General features: G+C 35.5%; 3 protein-coding genes across 5 annotated transcripts; all 3 read left to right on the top strand.

The window, feature by feature from the left end:
- The first annotated feature begins 828 nt into the window (after nt 1-828).
- LOC136206645 (cell division cycle 5-like protein) lies at nt 829-12,336 on the top strand. Its single transcript, XM_065997791.1, has 4 exons — nt 829-1,409; nt 1,866-3,590; nt 10,020-10,301; nt 11,066-12,336. The coding sequence occupies exons 1-4, from the start codon at nt 1,233-1,235 to the stop codon at nt 11,894-11,896; spliced, it is 3,015 nt and encodes a 1,004-aa protein (XP_065853863.1). The 5' UTR covers nt 829-1,232; the 3' UTR covers nt 11,897-12,336.
- Nucleotides 12,337-15,097: 2,761 nt separating this feature from the next.
- LOC136206176 (protein CHLOROPLAST J-LIKE DOMAIN 1, chloroplastic) lies at nt 15,098-20,944 on the top strand. Its single transcript, XM_065997132.1, has 10 exons — nt 15,098-15,503; nt 16,269-16,365; nt 16,475-16,579; nt 16,728-16,805; nt 17,325-17,380; nt 18,389-18,446; nt 18,938-19,063; nt 19,192-19,287; nt 19,932-20,003; nt 20,605-20,944. The coding sequence occupies exons 1-10, from the start codon at nt 15,406-15,408 to the stop codon at nt 20,665-20,667; spliced, it is 849 nt and encodes a 282-aa protein (XP_065853204.1). The 5' UTR covers nt 15,098-15,405; the 3' UTR covers nt 20,668-20,944.
- A 3,378-nt stretch (nt 20,945-24,322) lies between these two features.
- On the top strand, nt 24,323-27,622 carry LOC136206719 (low-specificity L-threonine aldolase 1). 3 transcript variants are annotated; one of them, XM_065997863.1, is made up of 11 exons: nt 24,323-24,502; nt 25,112-25,172; nt 25,487-25,934; nt 26,029-26,140; nt 26,231-26,281; nt 26,390-26,461; nt 26,547-26,679; nt 26,778-26,836; nt 26,927-27,027; nt 27,303-27,369; nt 27,460-27,622. In XM_065997863.1, exons 3-11 carry the CDS (start codon nt 25,492-25,494, stop codon nt 27,487-27,489), a joined length of 1,068 nt encoding a protein of 355 aa, XP_065853935.1. In that variant the 5' UTR covers nt 24,323-24,502; nt 25,112-25,172; nt 25,487-25,491; the 3' UTR covers nt 27,490-27,622. The 3 variants fall into 3 exon arrangements, with proteins under 3 accessions (XP_065853935.1, XP_065853937.1, XP_065853936.1); XM_065997865.1 differs by lacking the exon at nt 24,323-24,502 and adding an exon at nt 24,785-24,909; XM_065997864.1 differs by lacking the exon at nt 24,323-24,502 and adding an exon at nt 24,789-24,943.
- Nucleotides 27,623-27,897: the final 275 nt, after the last annotated feature.

Genomic DNA, 27,897 nt, shown 5'->3' on the forward strand with positions numbered 1-27,897 from the left:
TGGACAATGTCCCCAAAAAGTCATAAACGTTTAATTTGTCTTAATAAAATCGTTTAAATTTGTTTTTATCTCAATAAAGTCACTTTGGACGTTTTTGATTATTTTTTCGACGAAATTGCTCACATGGCATCTCAATATCACGTCAGCGCCACGTCGTATATTAAAAAAATGTAACTACACATTTTACTTGATAATCGATATGCACGTAGGTTAATTTGTGATTAAAATTTTAATTGACAATCTTTATTTACTTAGTCAATTTGTGGTTAATTTTTTTTTATTATGTCACATGATGTTGCGATGTATGATTAGATGTCATGTAATCAATCTGAAAAAATGATAAAAAAAAACATATAAAGTGATTTTATTAGGAAAAAAAACTTAAATGATTTTATTAAAATAATTTAAACCTTTGTGACCATGTATGCTAATTAACTTGTTAGGTTCTAAAATTAAATAACCACACTGTGGTAAATTTATATTCGCTTGATATCAATATCTAACCGACTTTCAAATAGAGGTGGCAATTTCTGACACGAAAACACGATTACAGAGCCAACGCGACTGACACGATACAATTGATACGAAAATCATTTTTCTAGCATTTATAACATACAAAACCATATGGAACATAAATATGAGAACACGATTTTGACACGAAACACGATAATTGCCAGGTCTACTTTCAAGAAATATATTAAGGACATAATTGATTATTTTAAAAGATTAAGGATGTAATTGACTTATAAGATACACTAAGGACTTAATTGAGCTTCAAGTATAGATAATAGTACGTGTTTGGTAAATTTTCGCTTATTATTTACCACTATCACACAGTCACTGCATTTCAATTTCAGGTCGGGCAAGACCTAAGACCTTGAACCCTCCATTTCTTCAACCTCAAACCCTTTCCTCAGTTTCTTCCATCTTCGGGATTTTGCTTATGGCCGATTAGTCGGCGTTTTTGTTAATCTATCTGTTTAATTGCCGTTTTGTCACTCGCTATTTGTTATTTTTAGCCCGTCGCTGTTCTTCCCTGTGTTCATTTCTCCACCGCTTCCAATACCGGCTGCCATTGTAGTTCTGATTTAAGGAATAGAACAAATCCACCATAGAAACATCTGCAGGGATTGAAGTGCTTACCTATCAATACCAAATATTATTGTTTCTTGCTTTAATCTCTTGAAACCCTATATTTTTGAAGAGCGGTAGTAAACTAAAGTCGAGGCAAGATGAGGATTATGATAAAAGGTGGTGTTTGGAAGAACACTGAGGATGAGATCCTCAAAGCGGCGGTTATGAAATATGGGAAGAATCAGTGGGCTCGAATTTCGTCGCTTCTCGTTCGAAAATCCGCTAAGCAGTGTAAGGCTCGCTGGTATGAGTGGCTCGACCCTTCTATTAAAAAGGTACCTTTCGCTTCTGCATTGTTCAATATGCATTTACATACAGATACTGGCTCGCTTTTGCAGTTGTGCATGTTTATATCTGGGGGTTTATGTATACATTACTTTAATCATGAAACAATTGAGAGGGTATACAGTTCAATTAGTCTATTTGTTTCTGTGGATAGTTATGAGGACATAAAAAAAAAAGGTGAGATTCTTTGTAGCGCTTAGGTATTGATGCTGGCAACGATATGGATCTGAATTTTGGATTTTAGTGTATATGGCCGGGGTATTATTATGTGTTTTTTTTTTAAAAATTCATTAAGGAATATTTAAGTATGATGACTTTGAATATGATCTTGAGTGTTTATATTTTGAGTTGTTACTTTTCAAGGATAATCACAAACTAAACTCTTTATAACTTTTTTTTTTCCATGAATGTAGATTTGATTCTTTCATTTCATGATTTTTTTTTAGACTGAGTGGACCAGAGAAGAGGATGAGAAATTGCTTCATCTTGCTAAGCTCATGCCAACTCAGTGGAGAACAATTGCTCCAATTGTTGGTCGTACTCCATCTCAGTGCCTTGAGCGTTATGAGAAACTTCTTGATGCAGCATGCACTACTAAGGATGATAACTATGAAGCTGGGGATGACCCCCGAAAATTGCGTCCTGGAGAAATTGATCCAAATCCGGAGTCAAAACCTGCCCGTCCTGATCCTGTTGATATGGATGAAGATGAAAAGGAAATGCTTTCTGAAGCACGAGCTAGATTGGCCAACACTAGGGGCAAGAAGGCAAAAAGAAAAGCTAGAGAGAAACAGCTTGAAGAAGCCAGGAGGCTTGCTTCTTTACAGAAAAGGAGAGAACTCAAAGCTGCTGGTATTGACAACCGGCATCGGAAGAGGAAAAGGAAGGGCATTGACTATAATGCAGAAATCCCCTTCGAGAAGAGGCCACCTCCTGGATTTTTTGATGTTGCTGATGAAGATAGACCAGTGGAACAGCCTAAGTTCCCGATTACAGCTGAAGAATTAGAAGGTAAAAAAAGGGTTGATATTGAGGCCCAGTTGAGAAAGCAGGACGTTGCAAAAAATAAAATTGCTCAAAGACAGGATGCTCCATCAGCTATAATACAAGCAAACAAGTTGAATGATCCAGAAACAGTAAGGAAGAGGTCCAAACTGATGCTTCCTGCACCACAGATTTCGGACCATGAATTGGAGGAAATTGCGAAGATGGGTTATGCAAGCGATCTTGCTGGGAGTGAGGAACTGACAGAAGGGAGTGGTGCAACACGTGCTCTTCTGGCCAACTATGCCCAGACTCCACAACAGGGAATGACGCCAATTAGAACTCCACAAAGAACTCCTGTTGGTAAGGGTGATGCTATTATGATGGAAGCAGAAAACTTGGCTCGTCTGAGAGAGTCTCAAACACCATTACTTGGGGGAGAGAATCCAGAGTTGCACCCTTCAGATTTTTCAGGGGTCACCCCCAAGAAAAAGGATATTTTAACTCCCAATCCAATGCTGACTCCTTCTGCAACTCCTGGTGCTGCTGGTCTTACTCCAAGAATTGGCATGACACCATCAAGGGATGGGAATTCTTTTGGTATGACACCAAAAGCAACCCCCATTAGGGATGAACTCCACATAAATGAAGACATGGATATGCATGACAATGCAAAACTTGAGCAAAGGAGGCAAGCTGATCTGAAAAAGAACTTGCGAACTGGTCTTGGTAATCTTCCACAGCCCAGGAATGAATACCAAATAGTTATTCAGCCTCCTCAAGAAGATGATGAAGAACCAGAGGAGAAGATTGAAGAGGATATGTCTGATAGGATAGCTAGAGAGAAGGCTGAGGAAGAAGCACGGCTGCAGGCCTTGCTTAGGAAGAGATCAAAAGTACTGCAGAGGGAACTCCCTAGACCTCCATCTTCTTCATTGGAACTGATCAGAAATTCTCTGCTCAGAGCTGATGGAGATAAGAGTTCCTTTGTTCCTCCTACCTCAATTGAACTGGCTGATGAAATGATAAGAAAGGAGCTTCTATCCTTGCTTGAGCATGATAATGCAAAATATCCACTAGATGAGAAAATGAATAAGGAGAAAAAGAAAGGTGCAAAGCGGTCTGCAAATGGATCTGCTGCTTCTATCCCGGTGATAGAGGATTATGGGGAAGATGATTTGAAAGAAGTATGTATTTCTCACCTTTGTTAAATTCCCAATATTCAGACTGCTCAATTTGTTTCATGTTGTTGGTGTGTGATTTCATAATGATGTTGTGGTGTTGAATTACAACATGTTTCGAGTTTGTCGTGGTCGTTCCATTTAGTACTGAGGAGACCTGGAATATATATATTTATACAAAGCATTTTAACCTGGAATGTTTCTTCTTGCATGACTTAAAAGTTTTAGGAGCATATTCACCCCTATCTTTTTCAAGAATATTAAATGTCATCCGACTCGTCCCAATCTTTGGCTAGGTTTTTTCAACTATCAGCCAAAAGGGAGAACTTGCTCTGCTCCTTGATTATTAGTTTGATGCCATACAAGTTGCTAATGAAATTTAAGTAGTGTTTGTCTATATAACTAAAAGTTCTGTCAGATTTAATTAAATTGAACTTTTGTTTTATTTTATTTCATTTTTTTTATGGGAGTTGTGGTTTTGTGAATAATCGTATATTTATTCATCAAAAGAATAACCTATTTATAGGCAGATTACAAATGTACAAATAACCTAGGTTAACTAATCTCCTAAAAATCAGGAACTAATTTCCTAACAATCAGCAATATACAAAATAAGATAATCTCTAATTAGTTAGTATCCTTAAGGGATAAATACCAAATAACTAAAAAGATATTTACATAAATCTACACTCCCCCTCAAGCTGGGTTATGTATATCATACATTCCCAGCTTGCACACTAGTTCATCAAAAATAGTCCTAGGACGAGCTTTGGTAAGAATGTCGGCAGTTTGCAGTTTTGATGGAGTATAGATGGTCTGAATTGTGGAATTTTCAATCTTCTCAGTGATGAAGTGTATGGCAGCTTGATTATCACAAAGCATTTTTATAGGTTATCCTGCAAAGAGATTCAGTTCACTCAATAATCTTTTTAGCCAAATCCCTTCACAAATACCAAGAGCTAGAGCTCTAAATTCTGCTTCAGCTGAACTTCTAGAAACTACTGATTGTTTCTTACTTCTCCATGTCACTAGATTACCCCAAACGTAAGAGCAATATCCTGTAGTACTCCTCCTAACTTTCTTATCTCCTGCCCAGTCTGCATCAGTGTAGACTTTGACATCTCTGCAATCATTTTTCTTGAATAGAAGACCTTTGCCAGGATTCATCTTGAGGTACCTTAAGATTCTAGTAACTGCTTCCATGTGTTCTTCGGTAGGATTGTTCATGTATTGACTGACGACACTAACCGAGAAACCAATATCAGGTCTGGTATGAGATAGATATCAAGCGACCAACTAATCTTTGATATCTTCCTTTGTCCGTGTTGTATTTATTTCTTTTCTTATTGGAGTCCATTGGAGTTGAGACTGGTTTGCATCCAAGCATTCGCGTTGAGAAACAAAGATGCCATGCTTTGATCGAGCAAATTCCATGCCAAGAAAGTATCTAAGACTTCCAAGATCTTTAATCTTGAATTCCTTAGATAGGAAGTCTTTCAACCTTTCAATCTCTTCCTTGTAATCACCTGTCATTATTATGTCATCTACATAAACAATTAGGATAGCTATCCTTTTATCAGATGAAAATTTCACAAACAAAGTGTGATCTGCTTGACATTGAGTGTACCCATTTAGAGTGATTGATTTAGTGAATCTACTAAACCATGCCCGTGGAGATTGTTTAAGGCCATACAAAGATTTCTTGAGTTTGCAAACTTTTCCCTGGTTTGAAGAGTTCTCGAAACCTGGCGGAATGTCCATATAAACTTCTTCTTCAAGGTCACCGTTCAGAAAGGCATTCTTCACATCAAATTGGTGTAGGGGCCAGTCTTTATTTGCAGCAAGAGATAGTAATACACGAATAGTGTTGAGCTTTGCAACAGGAGCAAATGTTTCTTGATAATCAATTCCGTAGGACTGAGTGAATCCTTTAGCAACAAGGCGAGCTTTAAACCTCTCAATACTGCCATCCGTTTTGTATTTGACCGTAAAGACCCACTTGCAACCCACTAATCTTTTTCGAGGTGGTAGATTTGTGATTGTCCATGTGTTGTTTTTTAGCAAAGCATCAATCTCATTTTGAACAGCTTCTTTCCAGCGTGAATCACCTAGTGCCTCTTGAATAGTGTGAGGAATCTGTATATTATCAATGGTGGAGACAAAAGCATGATAGGATGGTGATAATATTTTATAGGAAACAAAATTGCCAATAGGATGTTCTGTACATTTAGGAACTCCCTTTCTCAATGCAATAGGCAGATCTGAATCATCATTTATTTGAGCAATATTATCAAGGTCAGAATTACTTAAACCTGAATGAGCCTCTGAAAGAGAATTCGGTTCCGATTCATGACGGTCCTCTGGATGTGTTATGTGCTCTATATCGTTACCAGATTTTTTCTTTCGTGTATAGACAAGAGTTTCTCTGTTTTTTTTCTGGTTCTTGATGAGGGGCAAGGATCATAGATGGACTCCTCAAAGATGAACCTGAGGATTGGGAACCTAAGGGATTAGATTGAGGACTAGATAAACCTTGATTTTCTGTGACTTGAGAGGTGGAGGGACCCTCATGATAAATGCCAATAAATGGAGTGTTGATACTTGGAGCAGTACAGTATCCCAAATATGAGATTCACTAGTATTCTCCCCCTGAATCTCATTTAGTAAGCCTGATTCTCAAAAAATGTGACATCCATAGAATTATAAATTTTCTGAGTGATAGGAGAATAACATTTATAACCTTTTTGATGAGAGGAATAGCCAATAAAAATGCACTTGATAGATTTGGGATCTAACTTACTACGATTTTGAGAAGGAAGATGAACGAAGGCTGTACAACCAAAGACCTTAGGATCAAGAAGAGTTATGAACCTCGTGTGAGGGAATGATTTCATGACAGTGTGACACGGAGTTTGAAAATTGAGTACACGAGAAGGCATATGGTTAATAAGATAGGTAGCTGTAAGGACAGCTTCTCCCCAGAGATATTTGGGCACTTGAGTAGAAAACATGAGAGAACGAGCAACTTCTAAGAGATGTCTATTTTTCCGTTCGGCAATCCCATTTTGCTGTGGAGTATTGACACAAGAGCTCAAGTGTATAATACCCTCTTGTGTGAGATAGGAACCAAGAATGGAATTGAAGAAATCTTTAGCATTGTCGGTCTTGAGGATTTGTATTTTAGTGTGAAACTGAGTTTGAATCATAGAGTGAAAATTCCTAAAAATTTCACTAACTTCTGATTTTGTTTTCATGAGGAATACCCAAGTTAATCTAGAATGATCATCTATAAAAGATACAAACCATTTCTGTCCCGCAATAGCATTTACACGGGAAGGGCCCCACACGTCACTATGAATCAATGAAAATGGTTTGGATGATTTATATGGTATTCTAGGATAGGTATTTCGAGTATGTTTTGCAAGTTGACAGATTTCACAGCAAAAGGAGTTTGGATTTTTATTAATAAATAAGGAAGGAAACATCTTTGACAAATACAAGAAATTTGGATGACCAAGACGATAATGCCATAACATAATATCACTATCTTTATTTGAAATAGACTTATTATTTAAAGAAAACAAACTGAACTTCTGAGCTGTTCCAATTGGTGGAGTGTGATCTTGTAGGATATAGAGCCCAGAACACATCTTAGCACTGCCAATCATCTTCCCCGAATCCAATTCCTGAAACACACACAGATTTGAATAAAACTTAGTCACACAATTGAGATCACGAGTAAATTTACTGATAGATAGTGAATTACAGTCTAGTTTAGGCACATAAAGAACAGATGTGAGAGTTAGATTCTGATTTATTTTTACTGAACCCAAACCCTCAACCTTAGATGATGTACCGTCGGCAATTTTCACTGTATGATGTTCTGAGCTCGGGTGAAACTCAAAAAAAATATTTGCATCACCTGTCATATATGATGCTCCAGAATCAAGGATCCAAGGATTAGTAGGTCTTTTATTGACAACAAGAGCTACTGAATGATTACCTTTCATTGCTAACAACCCTGTACCAGGTGTAGTTATGTTGGACTGACTCAGGAGTTTCTGAAGTGCCTCTAACTGTGCTTTAGTAAACGGTGATGAATCAGATCCACTTTCTGTTCCTTCAGCAATGATACTTGAAGTGGCAGCAGTATGTCCATGACTTTCCTTGTCTTTCCATGACATGGGCTTCCAATCTGCTGGCTTTCCATGAATTTTCCAGCATGTTTCCTTGAAATGTCCAAGCTTACGACAATGATCACACCATGGACGTCCCTTCTGTTGTCGATTAAATTGGTTGGTACCTTGGAATGGTCCTCGGGCAGCAAGGGCAGAGGAGTCCTGAGCAGCTAGAAGGATAGAAGAGCCCATCATGACTTTCTTCCTGCTTTCTTGATGTCGAACCTCTGAGAATGCTTCTTTGACTTGAGGAAGGGGCTTGGTACTCATGATTCTACTCATCAAGATCCTTATTGAGGCCATGGAGAAACTTGAACGTTCTCTTTTTCTCCACAATGCTCCTGTATAGAGTTGTATCTGCAGGGCACTTCCAAGAGTAGGATTCGAACAGATCCAGTTGTTGCCAATAGCGTGTAAGAGTGTTGAAGTATTGAGTGACTGAGGTATCTTCTTGGCGGAGATCATAGAGAGCAGCCTCAATTTCGAATAATTCTGATGTATTTTCAGAACTTGAATAAGAATCTTTTACAGCATCCCATAGTTCTTTAGCTGTAGCGTACAAGAGAAAATTTTCTCCAATCTCATTACTCATGGAACTAATTAGCCATGACTTAATCATGTGATTATCAGCTTTCCAAGTTTTGTACTTTGGATCATCAGTTTTTGGAGCAACTACCTCTCCTGTGAGGTATTCCTCTTTCCCTTTTCCACTGATATACATCATCACAGATTGTGACCATTGGAGATAGTTGTGGCCATTGAATTTGTGGATGGTAACCACAAAGGCAGCCTCGGTACCGTGAGATGAAGAGCCAACTATGAGAGGTGGGTTCGAGATTAAGGAGGGATGGGAGGCTGTGTCTGAGAGTGAGGAGTCTTTTTCTGTTGTCATGGTGTTTTAGGTTAAGAGCTGCTTTAGGTTAAAAAAAACGGCTGGAGAAAGATACGATTAGAGTAAAGAGAGCTCTGATACCATGTGGTTTTGTGAATAATCGTATATTTATTCACCAAAAGAATAACCTATTTATAGGCAGATTACAAATGTACAGATAACCTAGGTTAACTAATCTCCTAAAAATCAGGAACTAATTTCCTAACAATCAGCAATATACAAAATAAGATAATCTCTAATTAGTTAGTATCCTTAAGGGATAAATACCAAATAACTAAAAAGATATTTACATAAATCTACAGGAGTATGTATTTACCAAAGCATGTTTGAATTCGAGTTTTGCTTTTTAGAAGCTTACATAATGACATGGTGTTATAGCTCTGGTATTAATATCAACATTTTGATTTCATATCATGCTAGGACTTTTATCTCAGAATTGCAAAGGTTGCTGGAGAATGGTTCCTTGCTAACTGTTTTTAAGATCTATTTGTAAAGATAGTCTCGCATGCAAGTAATTATCTAATCTTGATAAATGCAGCGTTTGTGTTTGTTTAAGAAAATGCATACTTAATGATCTATTTCTTTCTCTGTTCCACTGTTATTAGAATCTTACAATTTTCGAGTCGATTCAGCTTTATTTCGAGCCGGATCTATAGGGTGGCGAATCTAAATTATCACAGATTTCAGATTGTTATTATTTAGGAGAACTGTAACTCTAATTAAGGAAGGAGATAAATTAGTGGAAAAAGAACAAATAAAAAATTTAAAGAATAAGAAATAAGATCATTATAATTAACTAACAAATCAAAACATATCAACATGATTTTCCAATTTCAATAGGCAAGTCCCATCCCATCCCATTTAGACAACGTGTTCACTTTGTCGTTGTGCAACAACAGTTGATATAAACCAAATTATCTTCACCATCGTTCATTAAAAACTTCAACAACAGAAACTACTAAACTCACTCTAGATTAATATTTGATAATATTTATTTTATAATATTATGAATTTGAACCGAATCTTATGATTCACGATTCACAAAATGAGGATTTTGATTCACGAGTTCGAATATCGGTTTGAGAACTATGCTCTGTTCATAAGCTTCATCCTCCTCTACCTCTTGTTTCTTGTTATAGACAATATTTCCAAAATGCTCCATCACATATATGTTGCTTTCCAGTTGTACCTTTTGCTTTATATGCTATCGATAGCTATAATTTGTATTGCCAGATTGTTATGTCTTTGTTTTGTAGGTTTCTCATTAACTTGTTTTGATAAAATGGTATAATTTATTTTGTCTAAACCTCTCCAGCATGAGATCAATTAACTTATTTGCAAATTGTTTGAAATGTCTCTTGACAGGCTGATAATCTTATTAAGGAAGAGGCCCAATATATCCGTGTAGCAATGGGACATGAAAGCGAATCTATTGATGAATTTGTTGAAGCACACAAAACTTGCTTAAATGATCTCATGTACTTCCCCACTCGCAGTGCTTATGGTCTCTCAAGTGTTGCTGGAAATGTGGAGAAACTAGCAGCACTACAGAATGAATTTGAGCATGTAAAGACTAGGTTAGAGTCCGAGAGAGAGAAGGCCTTTCGCCTTGAGAAGAAGGTTAATGTTCTTACACAAGGCTATCAGGTATGTTTTGGTAGAGCTGCTTGATATACATTATGAGTTTTTTTCTTCTAAGATGTTTTATTTGGTTGTCATTTTTTTAATACTTTTAAGGGAGCTTGTTTATGGTTTGCTCTTTTTGTTTCTTAATATATGCTAGGTAAAAAATTAGATAGTTGATTTGGCACATCAAAGAGAAGCTTTTGCGTCTAATTTGTTTAACCTGTGTGCATGAGATTACACAATTATTTCATTTGTGAGGTCTTTTGGTGTGAAGTGTCTCTTTTCTTTCTATAATTAAGACCAATTCAAACAAAAATACAGTTGTGGCTTTAGTTTCTAACTTTTGTCTTTTTCACTGCAATTTTTCCGGCTAATGTAATATGCGAGGATATCATCATCCATGTTGTTTTTTTTCTTAATAGAGTTCTTTCTTTGGTCAGTTATTCTCTACCTTTTCCATTTGAATCCCTCTCTCGTTATGCCAACCAAGTCCAGTAATTCAATTCAAGCCCCTCAGAGGAGGCTTCCTTGTGCTTTAAATCACAAAACAAATATGTTTTTTTGGTGCTTTTCTGTCTAAATAGTTGTGAGATGAGTTGATTTGTTTTGCTGTGATCAGCAAATTTTCTTTTTCTTGTTACTTGAATTTAGGAAACAATAATCTCCATCTAGAATCTTTTTTGCGATTTTTCTCTTAAAGCAACATGAATTTATGCCTCTTTGTTTTTCTTATACCTTTTTTTTTTTGGGTGAACAATACTAAATTTTACTTTTTGAATGACCAGACACGGGCAGAGAGACAGCTGTTGCCACCGATAGAATCAATTCTAAAGCAGATGGAAACTGCTGGAACAGAATTGGAGTGCTTCCAGGCTTTACAGAAGCAAGAAAAATCGGCAGCATCATACCGAATTAATGGCCTTTGGGAGGAAGTTCAGAAGCAGAAGGAACTGGAACAAACTTTGCAAAGGCGGTTTGGAAATCTTGTGACTGAGCTGGAACGTGTACAGCTTCTCGTAAATGATTACAGAGCTCTTGCAAAACAACAGGAAGAAATCGATGCAAAGAATGCTGCACTTGAGTTGGCTCAAACAGCAGTAGAGCAAACAGCCATGCTAGCCTCAGACAGTTCTAAGGCCATACCTTCAGAGGCCACTGAAAGCTCTGTGCCAGTTGATTCATCTAGCAATGAAATCTCAGAGAAGCAAACAAGCCCTACTCAAGACCATGCTACTGATTGTGTGGAAGAAGGTAAGGATTCCCATTCTGAGAAAGAGCATGGATCTATGGTCACAGATACAAGTGTATCTAACGATGTGCCTTCTACTGAGGTTGGGACGGAAGTAACACCAGTCCAAATATCATCCAGTGAAAATGACCAACAAGAAAATACGGCTGATGTGATTGTTACAGAGACAAATAAGTTGGATGGGAATCCTGCTGATACTGCGATTAGCGTTGACGATAAACAAATTGGTGCGGAAGTAACAAATCTGGATGATATGTCCAAATGCAAAAATGGCGAAGATGAAAGGGTAAACCCAACAAAGGATGCAGATGGCAAAGATGAAACGGTAAACCCAGTAAAGGATGCAGAGACCACTGCCAATTCTTAGCAGATGAGTGCTTATATAGATGGATGAGTCTACTCGTCAGTGCATGACATGATAAGGGAAAGTTTTAAATGGAAGCTGTTAAATGCATGGAATTCTTCCTTATTTTCGAGACAGTAATGTAATGTTGAGGATGCGTAGAGCCAAGACTCGAAAGTTTCTTTCACATTCTTGAAATAGTTACTTGGGTGGTTAATTCAGTCTACTATATGATTTTGCAGGAACTCGACATGGTTTTGTTCTGTTTAGAATTGAGAATGAAAGTCTTCGCTATATGTATCGTTCTGGTAGATTGAGAACTGTTTTACTGTGAGATTACTTATTAAATACATTTCTATCATCGGTAACAATTCAAAGGCGTGCTTGCCGATGCTTGTTGCTTTTTCTACTTAGGATGGGACCGAAAAGGAAAACAAACGAGGTTCAAATTTGTTCAAAAACAACGTTTTTGGGGAGTTCAAATGTGTCTTTAACTTAAGAAATAATGAATATTGTCTTAATATTTATAGCCTGGATCGATTTTGGATTCAGATCATGTTTATATGTATATATAATTTTAGGTTAAAGATAGTAAAATTTTGTTTTCATCTGTATCTCTGTGGTGTTGATTGCACACTGCAATAGATGAAAGAGTTGTGTATTTTTTTTTTCTTACTAAGTTAAAATCGACGTGTTGATACCTAGCTTGTACTGCTAGATTCTAAATAGTTAAAAGATAAATTATACCACAATTTAAAAGGAAATTATAGGAGTTTAAAATTACTGTCTGGTTTAAAATGACGCCACATTGAATTTTTTTACTCCCTCCATTCTCAAATAAGTGTCGTTTTAGATAATTGTTTTTGGTTTTTTTAAGTGTCGTTTTCGTTTTTCAATAAAATTTAGTATAGTTTTTTGGTCTAAGCATTTAAATTTTGTCTTGATTTATGTGTTTTTTAAGCTTTCAAAGTTTTTTCTCCAACCATTATAGGAGAGAATTTTTATTTAGTTAATCCATGTAAATTTATTAATTGTGCATATTAATTGTGTTTCTTATGTGGCAATGCCCCTCCTCTCTTTGGGTTCGCCTTCTTTGTGGTAAGTATCGGAAAGACAAAATCTTCGGGGGCCCTAAGGAGAGAGTTGTCAATTGCTCCTTCCTCTGGAAAGGGCTTAACGCTGTGTTTGCTGAGTTCTGCTTGGGGGTTGGTCTGGAGGTGGGTAATGGTAAAAATCCATTAGTTTCTGGTTTGATACCTGGATTGGGGATAAACCGTTAGTAGATGTGTGTACTTCCCCCCCGCCTAGTGATATCCGTAACTGGAGGATTGCTGATGTGGTGGACTCGGAAGGGGACCGGATCTGGTCAAAGTTTGATACTTTCTTTAGCCTTGAGACTCTCCTTAGAATTCGGGGGGTGAAGGTGAGTAATCAAGAGGAAGACATGGATAGGCATTGCTGGGCGCTGACTAACAATGGAGTTTATTCTTGCAAATCTGCTTTTGAAGCTTTCTCCCTTAATAGGTCCGATCCTCCCTCGGATGTTTGGAAGTCCATTTGGGCTCTCAAAGTCCCTTACCGTATTAGGAGTTTCCTGTGGCTGGGCGTTAAGGACAGGCTTCTTACTAATTCGGATAGGCACAGAAGGCATTTGGCTGAGTCAGGAGCTTGTAGTAGATGCAGAGGCCATGTTGAGACTTTGTGCCATGCTCTTAGGGATTGCTCTAAAAGTAAAGAGGTTTGGAAGAAAATTCTCCCACGCCATATTTTCTCTTCCTTCATGGCCCATTCTGAGGTCGACTGGTTCTCTGATGGTATTAGTGGTAAGTTACTTTCTTACATAGAGCATGGTGACATTTTCTTTGCGATTATCTGTCACCAAGTTTGGAAGTGGAGAAACGATGAGATTTTTGGAGATAAAACTGTGTTTATGACAAACTTAGCTGAATTCTTCTCGAAAAAACTTTCCTCTATTATCGATAGTTTCAAAGGAGAGTCCCTTGCCAGATCCTCCCAGATTTGTGATGTCCATCTCGTGGGATGGAGCAGGCCAAGAGAGGGGGCTGTGAAGCTGAATACTGATGGTTCCTGCCTCAGCAATGGTAAGATTGCGGTTGGAGGTGTTCTTAGAGATGCGGGGGCGCCTGGATTTCTAGGTTCACCCAGAATTTGGGGTTGGGTTCTTCCTTCTCAGCGGAGCTCTGGGGCATTCTCACTGGTATCAATCTTGCTAAAAGGCTGGGTGTTAAGAGGCTTTCTGTGGAGTCTGATAACATGGAGGCCATCAAAATGATTTCTGAAAATCATACTATGGGTCTTAATAGTCGTAACCTTATCAAAGCTATTAAAAGGCTTTGCTCCTCCTTTGAGATCTTAGAGTTCAGTCACATATTTAGAGAGCAGAACCGAGTTGCAGATCGCTTGGCGGCGGCGGGCCATGAGAGGACGTTAGGTGTTACTACCCTTTCTGTTCCCCCTAGTTTCCTCTCTCCTCTTCTTTTAGAGGACGGGATTGGGGTTAGCTTCCCTAGGCTAATCCCAGGGTAGTTGTTATTGGTTGTTTTTTATTTTCCTTTTCTACCAAAAAAAAAATTGTGTTTCTTAATTTGTGTGAAAAACTCTAAAACGACACTTATTTGAGAATGGAGGGAGTATCATTTTTTATATTTTATGTTTCAAAGAAAAGAAAAGAAGTGATTGAGGATGAACACAATAGTAAATCAAAGTAAGCTTTAAGCTTAATGAAATAACATCTTGAACTGAGTTTACTCTATTTATTTGTGATCGAGCTATAGAAGACAATTATGAGTTTAGGAGCGAGATGTGCTACATGTCATCAATTGATAGGTAAACATGCGCTCAGATATCAGGACTTGATATCCCTCAAGCACACTAGACTCGTGATTCACGAGATCGAGTGTGATTGGTGTAACAGGTGAGATCTTTAACTCGGTCTTTTGAGATTTTTTAAGTTACGGTTTCTAATACAGAATCATATTAACCAATTTTGTTATGGTGGTGCTCCATGTTCTTTTTTTCCTTGTACTAGTTCGAGTTTCATAAGTGCTATATGGCAAATTTATATTCGTCTCATGTCAATATGTAATTTTATGGACATAATTGATTATTTTAAAAGATTAAGGATCTAATTGACTTATAAGATACACTAAGGACTTAATGGGGCTTCAAGTATAGATAATAGTACGTGTTTGGTAAATTTTCCCTTATCATTTACCAATATCATACCGTCACTACATTTCAATTTCAGGTCGGGCAAGACCTAAGACCTTGAACCCTCCATTTCTTCAACCTCAATCCCTTTCCTCAGTTTCTTCCATCTTCGGGATTTTGCTTATGGCCGATTAGTCGGCGTTTTTGTTAATCTCTCTGTTTAATTGCCGTTTTGTCACTCGCTATTCGTTATTTTTAGCCTGTCGCTCTTCTTTCCTGTGTTCATTTCTCCACCGCTTCTCCTGCTTTCTTGTCATAGAACCCTAACTTCCTCCTCTGCATCTTCCGAACTTGTCACAACAATGGCTTTAGCGACCTCAAATGCCTTTAATCCTCAAATTGCGCTCAGGAATCGGAATCCCAATCGCTCCTTATCAATATTATCACCTTCTTTTGTCAGGTAATCTTTGTCATTTTGAAACCTTGGAATTTCTGAAAAAAAATCAAAATCGGTGAAGATTACGTTGAATTTAAAACTTCATAGCAATGAAATGTGCTGTCATAAACGAGCTACAATTTGGTCTTTGGTAGTAAATTATGCAAATAACCCATAAAGTTGAGGTTTGTGAATGTTTCATTCTCATGCTCAAGAAATTTAATTTGAAATTGTTTGGGAGGGGGTTTACTAAATGGGAGCAATGGAAGGTTAACTATTAAGTTAATCTTATTTTGTAGTTATTTTTTTCGAGAGTAAACAGAGGTTAATGTGTTTAAAAATTTACTTCCTCTAACCTCCAAACTCTAACTTCCAAGTTGGGAGTTAATGGAGTAAATTTAAAGTAAACTTTTTTAATTTTTTTTTATCTCCCGAGTAAATTTAACCTTCAAATTTAAAGTAAACCTTTAAACTCTAACCTTCAAACTTTAAACCTTCTCCTCCGTGTATAAACTCCCAAACAATTTAACCTCATTTACATCCTGTAAACTCTCAAACAAGGTTAATTTTTAAGTTTCGTTTCCATCACTTCCATTCCCTTTCCATTACCTCCTTTAACTCTCACCTCCATTAACCTCCAAACTCCCTAAGTGTTGGGATAGATAATGTATTGGTGGCTTAGTTAAACCAAGACCCGATGTTATTAGCATGGTATAAACAATACTCTTAGCTTGGTGATTCATCTGAATTTGAATTATTTAACTATAGCTGTAATATTGAATTTGCCAGATTTTCTAGAAGATTTCCGGAGAATAAAAGGTTGATTTTTGCTTCCGCATCAGCAGCTGGAAGTTCTAGTCCAGATGGTGACCTGAACCCTTATGAGGTAATTTAGGATGATAATTGTCTTGCACTGACGACATTCAACCTGTAAATACTTTAACTTAAGGTGTGTAGTTATTTATTTATTTTCCTATTATTTCTGGGCATTTCAGGTCCTTGGTGTAAGCTCAATTGAGGGTTTTGATAAGATCAAGACCATATATGCTAAAAAGCGAAAAGATGCTGAGAGTATAGGTGATGAAGCTACTGCTGCTCGTGTGAGTTACTAATCATTAGCTGTCTTTTTGTAAATATTCTTTTTTTTTTTTTTGTAGATTAGCACCTATTTGTGCTAGTGTGGTTTGCAAAATAAGGAATATTTTCTTACTTTATAGATGTTCTGGTCTATCTATGTCTCACTTCCAGCTTGAGAAGGCGTATGATAAACTGATGATGGAACAATTGACAAGTCGAAAGAAGGGTATGGCATATGGTTCATTCAAGGTATGCTTTTTGTTATTTTCTATGTATATCTTGAACCTTCTTGAATTATGTGTTATAAATTGTTAATACACTGCAAGAACCTGGAACTTTTGTAGCTGGAATAACTGTTCTTAATCATGTACTAGTGGTGATTATGCTTTAGTTTGAAATTTTTCATTGCTTAATTTCTTCTTCCATGATTGTCATGAAAAGGATAAATCCAGTTTTAATTGACACCCAATTTGTATCTTACTATAGGAGTTTATTGTAGTACTGGTGATGCACATTATTGCCATTTAAAGATGCAGTGACTGAAACTCTAAAAAAGGGCGGCCCGGTCGCATTACGCGTCCCCGCTGAGCGAGGGTCCTGAAACTCTAATTCGATAAAAAGTTTGCAATATTTCTCAGCAGTCTTCTCATAAGAAATTGGTTCTTTTTAATAGAGATGTGAAATTGATGTTCTAAATTGATGATTTATTATTTTCAGGGTTTACTTTTGGCTTATAGTGATTACTGTTGCATCATTTGTCAAATGCAGGTTTCAAAGGACATAAAATATGCTGATAAACAGCCAATTGTACCATGGGGACCAAGGTCTTAACTTTGCTTTAAAAACACCTTCTAGCTCTTATCATTGCTATAGTCTATAGAAACACCTTCTGTTGACTTAAATATTTTCCTTTTAAATTTTCTATACCTGTAGTCTATTACTTTTTGTTATGATCCATAAATCATCGCACCTACGGTCCAACCAATTGGGAGAGAATCAATAGATTCCTTTTCGGGAGCGATTCATCCTTCCCGAACGCAGCATACAATTCCTCGTTGTACTGCGCTCTCCAAGTATGCTTGTTCTCCCCTTCTTCCTTACCATGGCAAGTCTTTTTGAAATAACTCCGATGAGAAGAAAGAAGAAGGCGTTAAGAGACCCTCCTGGCCCCACCTTAGACACTCTAAGATCCTTTTTCAAACCTGCTCCCATTTCGAGTCAAGAGATAGATAAATAGACACATCCCATTGCACTGATCGGGGGCGTTCGTAGTGACGGAGGGGGTCGCTGATAAACAGCCAATTGTACCATGGGGACCAAGGTCTTAACTTTGCTTTAAAAACACCTTCTAGCTCTTATCATTGCTATAGTCTATAGAAACACCTTCTGTTGACTTAAATATTTTCCTTTTAAATTTTCTATACCTGTAGTCTATTACTTTTTGTTATGATCCATAGATTAATTTTTAAGGTGAAATGTGATGTTATTGATTATACTGAATGCTGAAAGCAGATGGTTTGCGCACCATGGCTGTAAGGAGAGGGCAGTGAGCACTTCTTTGTCAAACAATATAAGATGGCTTACTCATCTTTCTATATGAACTTATTTGGAGTATTTTTTATATATCGTGTCATTGTTATGACAGGTAGCCTTTTAGTTGAAGCTAGTATCTTGAGGACCATGTTCTAATATTTGTTGAAAGACACATCAGCAAAATGGATCTTTTTATCTTATAAATCATACATTGGTTTCTTCAGCATGTACTGTAGTCTGTTTAAGTCTATGTTCTAGAAATGTGCCCCTTAATTTTGTTTCTAATAATTCTTTTTCAGGTTTGCCAAGTCTAGTGTCCAAGACATGCGTATCAACTTGGCAATAGCTTGTGCATTTGTAAGTAGTGTTAAAGTTTCTTGATGAAGGAAAACCTTGAGAATGATAAATCTTGTGCATTGTACTTGTAGCATGTTTAACCTCTTGTTTGTGGAGGTTTCTTTAGTTGTGTGTGTGCATGCTCGGAAGTGGCATATCTTATCGGTGATATTTATTCATTAAAAACCAAACTACCAAGGACATGTTCTTTTATGTATCTTTTTTCCTAATCAATCGCTAGACATGTACATGTGTCAATGCAGAATTGAAGCACCGGCAGAGGGGCTTCATCAAATATTTGTTGTCTAATATCTGCATTTATTGTAGGTTTGAACACATGCTTGAAAAATGATTGTTCCTAATAAAAGTTTTCTAATTGATCATTACATTTACATTAAATTTTGATTTTTCGGACCTTAAACCCCTAATTGGACATTTAACAGACCTTAATTATGATCGAACACTTGTTCTCTTCTTTGATGGTCAATCATCCACATCTCTTCTTTTGACAGGTAGCTTGGATTTTTATTAAACGAAGTGCTGACTATAAACCCTTGCAATTTTTGGCTTTTGCATTTGTATATCGGATCTTTGAGAAATTAAAATCCTATGAACCCTCTGTGTCACCAACTTATAATGTAAGTGAAACCTAGATACAACCCTTTTCCAGGTGTTCAGTTATTATTTGCGGAAACATCTCCTATAATTTTCCCTTGAACTTGATATTCATTCAATCTTTGAATACTAGAAGTGATCTTGACTGCAGGAAGAGGGTGAAGATGATGGCCGGACAGTACGCATGGGAAAACGAATTCTTCGATCTCTTGCATTAGCTTTTGGCTCTATTGCTTTTGCCTCTCTGGTAAGATCATTTTTCATCAATTGTATCATTGAAGTGAATCTTGATAACAGGTCTAAATCCATGTATGGTTTATCTTGTGGTATGCAATTGATATTGGGATAGCTTCCTTCTTCAAATCTTGGTATCTTTTCTGTTTGGCAGTATGGGTTGATTGTAAAATAGAATTGGAAAGGAAAAAGATAATTAATCGTGCGTATTTTCTCCCCCCAACAAGCGAAGTATATTTTATTATGCATGATTTTGTTCCGGGAAAAAAGATGAGTATTTTTTAATTTTCTATAATTGGGGAGAATGCTTGGTTAAAGCAATTCCCTGGAGTACAACAAGGAGTAGTTGGAGTCATTACTATGACTTACATGCTCCCTGTCTGGCTTTATGAACTTCACAGTAGATGAAAGACACGCTTGAATTAACAAGAATTTGAAAGAATCCCAAGGCGAACTCAAGTCATTTTGGTGCATTTAAATTGCCTTCATTTATCATTATCTGACATTGTTCCTGAACTTGAAGAATGCCCGATGCCAAATCAGTTAATGTATTCTGAGTCAAATTGTTTCCTTTTTGTGTTCTTTAAATTAGTCATAGATTGGTGTGAATGTACTCTTCTATGGACTTCTTGTTATCTTACGGTGGAATTCTTGCAGGCTTACACTGGTGTTTTGAATTTGATTGAACTTTCCGGGAGCTATATACCGGTTTTCCTTTACAATAATCAGGTACTATCTTTGTCCTTCTTTGTACGTACAAATAGACCAGTTGGGCTATGGACTCAGATTTCATTTGCAGACTATGGTTGAAAAAATAGTGAAAAATTCCAATCTACTTTTACGCGGTCATAATATTCATAATAGTTTGACACCGAGGACAAAGATAGTTGGGTTGAATCTTAGGGTTGGGGTTTTGTTGAATAAATGCACTTGCAAGTTCACTCAAAGTAAAAAAGCTATTAGTATATGGAGTTCTTACTACCAAGACAGCCTGACACTTGATAAAATTAGAAACACAGTGGATACCACTTCTTTCAACTCTGTATTCCTGAACTGTATCCATTACAAGCGTTGACGTGGAATCCAGGTCTGTAAGGTACGAAAATATCTTATGACATTAGGGGTAAAACTGCTGTTGGCTGACAACGGTAGGGATTTTTTGTACCTTATCCCTTATTTTTAAATACGTTCATGGACTTTAACTCATATATCGGTAAAATGTAAAATAGGCTAACACTTTAACTTGTATAGTAATCTATATAACGAAAATATTTTGTACTAAACTTGTATAGTATGGTGTCAAATCTTGATGAGATGTTTACATTTGCAGGAGCTGTTTGTGACTACTTTTTCTGCACTCATTCTCTACATTTTGGGATCATATTATCGATAATCGAATGGGTTGAGCCAGGACGGGGTTGAGGGATTTCATCCTAAGTTTGTTTAGCTATGAAAATTTTCCAGATGAGGAACTTTTTGCATTGCATGATATGAGGGGAATTTATAGGCAAACAATTTTGTTAAAATTCTAATGGGGTTACTTTTTTGTATCTTGAATGACTGCTACTAATGCAAAAGCACCATTTTTGAGGGTTTACTGTTTATCATTGATCATCATATTCGTAATAAAATAAAGAAATGATAACCGCAATCTCTGTTAGTAACCTCCATTAATGGTGTCTTCGTCTTTCACTCATTTCCTTTCATTGTTGATGTTCTTTCTCTTACACTTATATTCATCTATAAGAGTTTCATATAAAGTGAAATTGGGTGAAACTCTTGTGAAATTGCATTTAACCTATTGAAACTCAATTATAATATGATGGAATCTTGTAGTAAATGTTTTAGAATAGATTTAAGGGAGAAGTACAAAAATAAATCTTGTGGCTGGTACTTTGAGATTCATTCCGTTGGTAAACACATGTCAAATTAACTAACGGTAAAGGGAAAAGAGTTGATTTTGTCATTATATTTATTTATTTTATAAATTAATTCCTCTTATTATCTAAATTATAAACAAATCCCAAAATAAAAATCAATTACACTGTCTTCTCCATATCTCTCTTATTCTCTCTCCTAACATCAATTTATCTTCTCCATATCTCTCTTATTCTCTCTCCTAACATCAATTTATCAGTGAAAATTGAAAAATCTTTATCAGTTTATCAATTTATCAGTTAAAAGATAAATTATACCACAATTTAAAAGGTAAATCATAGGAGTTTAAAATTACTGTCTGGTTTAAAATTATGCCACATTGAATTTTTTTATCATTTTTTATATTTTATGTTTCAAATGTGGACTTTGTTAGGGTTAAATTTGATAAGAAAAAGAAAAGAAGTGATTGTCCAGTCAGCCAATTCCATAAAAAAGGTTGGGCATTCTGAGTAGATTTGGATGTTATTATCATCACACCTAAGAAGCAGGTAGACTAATTGAACTTTGCTTATTGGACTGGATAGGTCCAAGCCCCCCACTATATATTCTTCATTCATTGACTTATTGCGCCAATTTTCAAATATATTCTTTTAGATATGCCATCAAGTTTAAAAAATTACAGGTATATATATATATGGTAACTATTATTTTTTTTTCCACTAAACATGTTATTAATACCCATAACATTTTGGATCAGGAGCAATTTTACCCTTAACGTTGGAAGCCAAGAGCAATTTTACCACTAACATTGATAAATTGGGTCAATTTCAGACACTGTTATAAAACACGGATATTTTTATTCATTATTCTGCACCAGTCACATAATAATTCGTTCTAAAAAAAGGATTTCATGTGTTTTATAATTTAATAATAGAATTTGAGATGAATATTTATAAATTCGGTGGATTTTTTGATTTTTTTGTCTATTCCGTACAAAAAAGACAGTATATTTTTTTATTTTTTTTACATCCCAACGAATGTTTGTGATTTGTTACTGATAAAATGACACACGTATGAAGTGTAGATAACAAGATTCATGACCGGAAAGACAGTTTGATGAATTATTTCTCAAATTGACCCAGTTTATTAACGTTAGTGGTAAAATTGCTTTTGACTTCCAACGTTAGGGGTAAAATTGCACCATTTTAGACGTTAGGGGTAAAATTGGTCATGGTCCAAAATGTTAAGGATATTTTTGCACCTTAACCCTTTTAAATATAAGTACGATATATATGAAACATATTATAAAAATATATAGGTATCAATAGTTATTATCGGAAAATTTCCTGAAATCCCACATGAGTTTTTAAAGGAGATAAAGAAGATATTACTTCATGTCTCCAAATATTAGAGATTTGTGAATCATTATATCAAGCCACCAATTCCCAACCCCTAGACAATTTCCACCCCTAGCCCATGAAATAACCAAACTGACCAAGGATAAAATTTCTTTATTCCCAATCCCATGTTCCCATTTACGATCTCATAATGATTCTTCTCTCCATTACTTATGTAATTTCCATTTCATTTTGTTATTTAATTTCATTTGGTTACCTAACAACTCTATCTATTTAGTGTTAAATAATAGAAAGTTGATAAAAGATTAGTAATTATATTCACCATTCTCGTGGAAACAATACTTTACTTTTATTTTATTACTTGATACATGATAAAAGTGCACTTGTCTTCACTACGGCTTGAGCGTTAAGAAATCCATTTTACAATATTATCCTTATCTAACTTCTTTAATACATTATCCCTCGTTTTTAACGCAAATCACAAACTCTTATTCTCATTAAATTTTTTTTTACCATTATGAACTTTTTAAGTTAGATAAGATAAGTATTAACTTTATGAATCCACAGGTCATTCCAAACAAGGATAAGAATAAGATTAATCCTTTAGATTTCTTCTAAAACCATTTATTTCTCCTTCTAATCACTCCTTTATTTTCTCAACAAGGTCCGAGGATGAATTTTGAAGATTATTGAACCAGATCAAATACGTGAATAAAAAAAAATCTAGAATTGAATCAAACTGTTGATTTTTTTTCTTTAAAATCGAGCCAAATTGTACCATTAACTTACATTAGGTATAATTCTAGAGATTATTTAATTCGTACTATTACTTCGTATGTATATTAGAGATTTGTGAATCAGACCGAACCGAATTGAACTATAGACTTTTTTTTAAGACTGAACCGAATTATAACATATAGTCTGTTTGGTTCAACCGTTAGTTGATAGTTGTTGTAGTTAGTTGTTTGTTGTTGATGTTAGCTGATTAAATACTAGTGTTTGATAAAATTATAATGATTTGTTACTGATAGTATGTAAAATGTCTTATATAGACATGTTTTAAATTAATCAATAAAAAATATAATATATAAAATCTTGTTCTTTCAGCAATAATATTATAGATTGTATAAATAATGTTAACAAAAAAAACGTGTTTTGTAGAAATAAGAATGATAATTTTGTTAAAATTAAATAAACAAAATAATTTTTTGAGAAAAACTCTAAAACACGATTGTTTTCGTAAAAAAACAAAAAACAATAAACAGTACAATTGTTTTATAAACCTATCCAAACACTATATTATTAAGAACTTGAAGTAAAATGCTAAAAATTACTCTTAAAAATTGAAACAAACATCTCATAATTCAAACAAATTCTGGGAGTACTATTCCTGACCAATGAAAATCATTTTGAATTTCACTGTATGGACATGATTGATGAAAAGAAAAAAATATACATATATACATATATGGTTAATTCATTGGTCGGAAATATTAATAAGGCTTAATACATCATTTGCCACCTGAACTTGTCCAAAAAATTTGATTGACCCTCTGAACTTTCAAAGTGTTTTGATAGCCTTATGAACTTACATAAAATGTTCAGCTAGTCCCATAAACTTCAATAAAATGTAATTAATTAATCAATCGGTTGCAAAAAAAACGTAAATTAAATACGGAAGATGTATTCACGTATCTTAGAATGTCATTACATAATGTTAACTTTTGTACAATCAAAGCACAAAAGAGTAGAAAGCCAAAATGAAATGTTCTTTTATAAAAATAAAAATTAATTAAAGCCGCCAAAGAATGTATGATTGCTCGTAATCTGTATCTGCACTTTTATAATTAATTAATCACCACAATCCCATTCATCAACCATGCATAGCGAGAAAGATAAGAACATCTACCACAATAATCCCTGATTCAATTCAACTCCGAAACAAGAAATTGTTTAATCTCGAAGTCCGTTACAGACGATGCGATGTCACAGGTTTTTTCTTGTGATTTCTCTCTTTTTAACTTTTTGTCCATTCATGATTCCGCATTTCTCAACCATCTGTACAACCTAACTTCTTTCCACACCTACGCTTGGATAGACACATGCTTATTCATGTGCCTTGGTGTCCGTTTGGATTCTTGAGTTTTTTTTTTTTTTTTTCAACCAGGGTTTAATTATGTAAAACCTGATTTGAAATTGGAGATTACTGCTGCAATTGAGTGGTGGGTCAGGTTGTTGCTTTGGATTTTTGTTTAGATGATGTATGAAGAGGACTACAATGAGTCGATGGCTACTTGTACTAGTTTCTTAGTGCTATAAAACTCTTGCATATTTAGCAAAGATAGAGTGTAAATTTTGGGCACTTGGTGATCTTTGAGATTCTCAAGATAATTTTTCCGGTGTGATTCTTTTAGAGTTTGCTTCTTTGCCAAAGTAATTTTTGCTGTTGTGATTTGATTCCACTTGATTATTTGATTTCTGGGTTGCAATTGATTACTTGCTTTACTGATTCTGTTTGGGGTTTGTGGATAACTTTGTGGTTTTAATTTAGAATATGGAGTTTTTGTTGAATTTTCATGTTGCTTTGTATCTATGCTGCAGAGTATAAGGAAGTGAAGGGAAAATTCCAGTGGAAGAACTTTGAAGAAAAGGACTTGTGAAGGTACAAATTCTTGACTAAATTGTGAATTAACATCTCTAATTTCCTTGAAAATAGTTCAAGATGTCTTAGTCTTGTTTCACTTTTAACTTCGTGACTGCAATCAAGTGAGAATAAATGATATCAGATATGTCAATCAACTTATTAATTGATTTAGTATCAGAGAGAAATAAAGGAGTTGAAATTTTCATTGTTTTATGAGTTTTCCTGTTTTATTTTCTAAATTTCACAATTGAAGATGATGATTTCAGATCCTTGAAATGAAGATGAGGACTATTAGTTATATTGATTGTATTTGTTGGTGGGTTTTTTTCCAGCGAAAATGGTAACAAGAACTGTGGATCTCCGGTCTGACACTGTGACTAAACCAACGGAATCAATGAGGGCAGCCATGGCAAATGCAGAGGTTGATGATGATGTTTTGGGATATGATCCAAGTGCTCTAAAATTAGAGACTGAAATGGCTAAAATCATGGGCAAGGAAGCAGCTCTATTTGTTCCATCAGGCACAATGGGCAATCTTATAAGTGTGCTTGTGCATTGTGACATTAGGGGAAGTGAGGTCATTCTTGGAAACAATTCTCATATCCACATTTATGAGAATGGAGGCATCTCCACTCTCGGAGGCGTGCACCCAAGGCCAGTGATGAATAACAAGGACGGAACAATGGATATTGATTTAATTGAAGCTTCAATTAGAGATCCGAAAGGGGCACTTGTTTATCCAGTTACTAGGCTTATCTGTTTGGAGAATTCACATGCCAAGTAAGTAGTACTAAGAGATACTCACATTCTTGTGTTGTTTTCACTTCAAATTCGTTGTGTTTTACTTTTCATAATGGTTTTTGGATCAATGCAGTTCCGGAGGTAAATGTCTGTCTGTAGAGTATACTGATAGAGTTGGAGAATTAGCTAAGAAACACGGGCTGAAGCTTCACATCGATGGGGCTCGCATTTTCAATGCAGCTGTTGTGAGTGGAATGTTTCTTTCCTTATGACTCCTTTATAAGCATCATTAGCCTGCATTTCTGGTATCTGATCTGAATATTATTCTATCTTAGGCTCTTGGAGTTCCTGTTAATAGGCTTGTTGAAGCTGCTGATTCAGTATCGGTAGGATGATGGGAATCAAACAGTTAATTTCATAGTATTAAATGATTCTTCTTCTCGTATCGAATAGTTTCACATTCTTTCATATGTATCTCCTTGAAATCGAACCAGGTATGTCTATCAAAAGGCTTGGGTGCACCAGTTGGTTCTGTCATTGTTGGTTCCAAAACCTTTATTGCTAAGGTAATAACTAAAATTAGCTTCAACAAGACAAGCATTTTATTCGTTTTCGAAGAAATCTGATTCTTAAGTTTGTATGCTGGTTCAGGCTAGAATAGTCCGTAAAACATTAGGAGGTGGAATGAGACAGGTTGGTCTGCTTTGTGCTGCTGCTCTAGTTGCTGTGCAAGAAAATGTTGGAAAGCTTGACGATGATCACAAGAAAACCAAGACATTAGCAGGTTAATTAGCTTCTATATGCTTGATTCAGTATTTATTTCCCTCATGTTTTGCAAAAGATTACTCTAATTCTGCAAATATGTGGATTTTTTTGCCCTAGAGGGACTGAATCAGATTAAAGGACTAAAAGTAGATTCGGCAGCTGTAGAAACCAACATTGTAAGTTCCCATGTTTAAAATTTTACCTGTTCCGAGCTCTGTTAACTTGCATCGAATTTCAGGTATGTTAACATTTCCTGTTTTAACCAGTTATATGTGGACATACTAGACGGTTCGAAGTTCACAGCAGAAACGCTATACAAGAACTTGGAACAACATGGTGTACTTGTGATGATAGAAGGTCCATTAAGGTCTGGTTAATTCCCAAACAATCTATATATTATCAAACTCCTATTTTCTTCATTTTTACACTTTCCATAGCATGGTATTGAGCTCATATTTCGTTAAGAATTTGTGTATGCCATAGATTTTTAAGATCTGAGCGCAAGCTAAACATAGCAGCTTTTGTTGGTTAGACTTGAATTTTCGAATGCACGCTGCATTATAGTCGTTAGTGATCAAATTCTTCTTGGTTATATCGTTTGCTTGGTCTTCTAATTACATTCTTTGTGGCATTCAATTTCAGCATCAGGATTGTTCTTCACCATCAAATTTCGGCAAGTGATGTGCAGTACAGTTTATCATGCTTTCAGGTAATAAATACGGAAATCTTCATAAAAAACCCGCTACATTTTCTTAAACTTTAACTAACTTTTATGCTGGTGTGGATGTTGAATTTGCAGCAAGCTTTTGCAGATGAAAATGGCAACTAATGGATGAAGGCAAAAGTTTCTCTTAAATAAGATCATTTACTAGTAGGAAAAGTAAAGTTGGTCAGCAATTTCCTGTCATGTTTGGGTTACTTTGTGTAAAAAGGGTTTCAAATTAAGAAATTCTGTCTTCTTATTAAGGTTTCAAATTAGTAAAAAAAAATTATAACCCATCAAGGAAAAGAAAAAGAAAATTACACTTTTGATTGATAAATATAAGTTAGAATTACAAAATCTAAAAAAAAAAAAAACATTGACAATACATTCAATTTGTGACTTGTTGAATGTTATTTGATATGTTTAGATAACTAGTGGATGATTGACACTTCAGAATGACACCATTATTAACCATTGCTAGTAATGGGACGACTGGAAAATGAAGTGATATTATTCGTTTAGTTTATTGGTATC

The sequence above is a fragment of the Euphorbia lathyris genome, chromosome 9 (genome assembly GCF_963576675.1).
Source record: "Euphorbia lathyris chromosome 9, ddEupLath1.1, whole genome shotgun sequence".
NCBI lineage: Eukaryota > Viridiplantae > Streptophyta > Magnoliopsida > Malpighiales > Euphorbiaceae > Euphorbia > Euphorbia lathyris.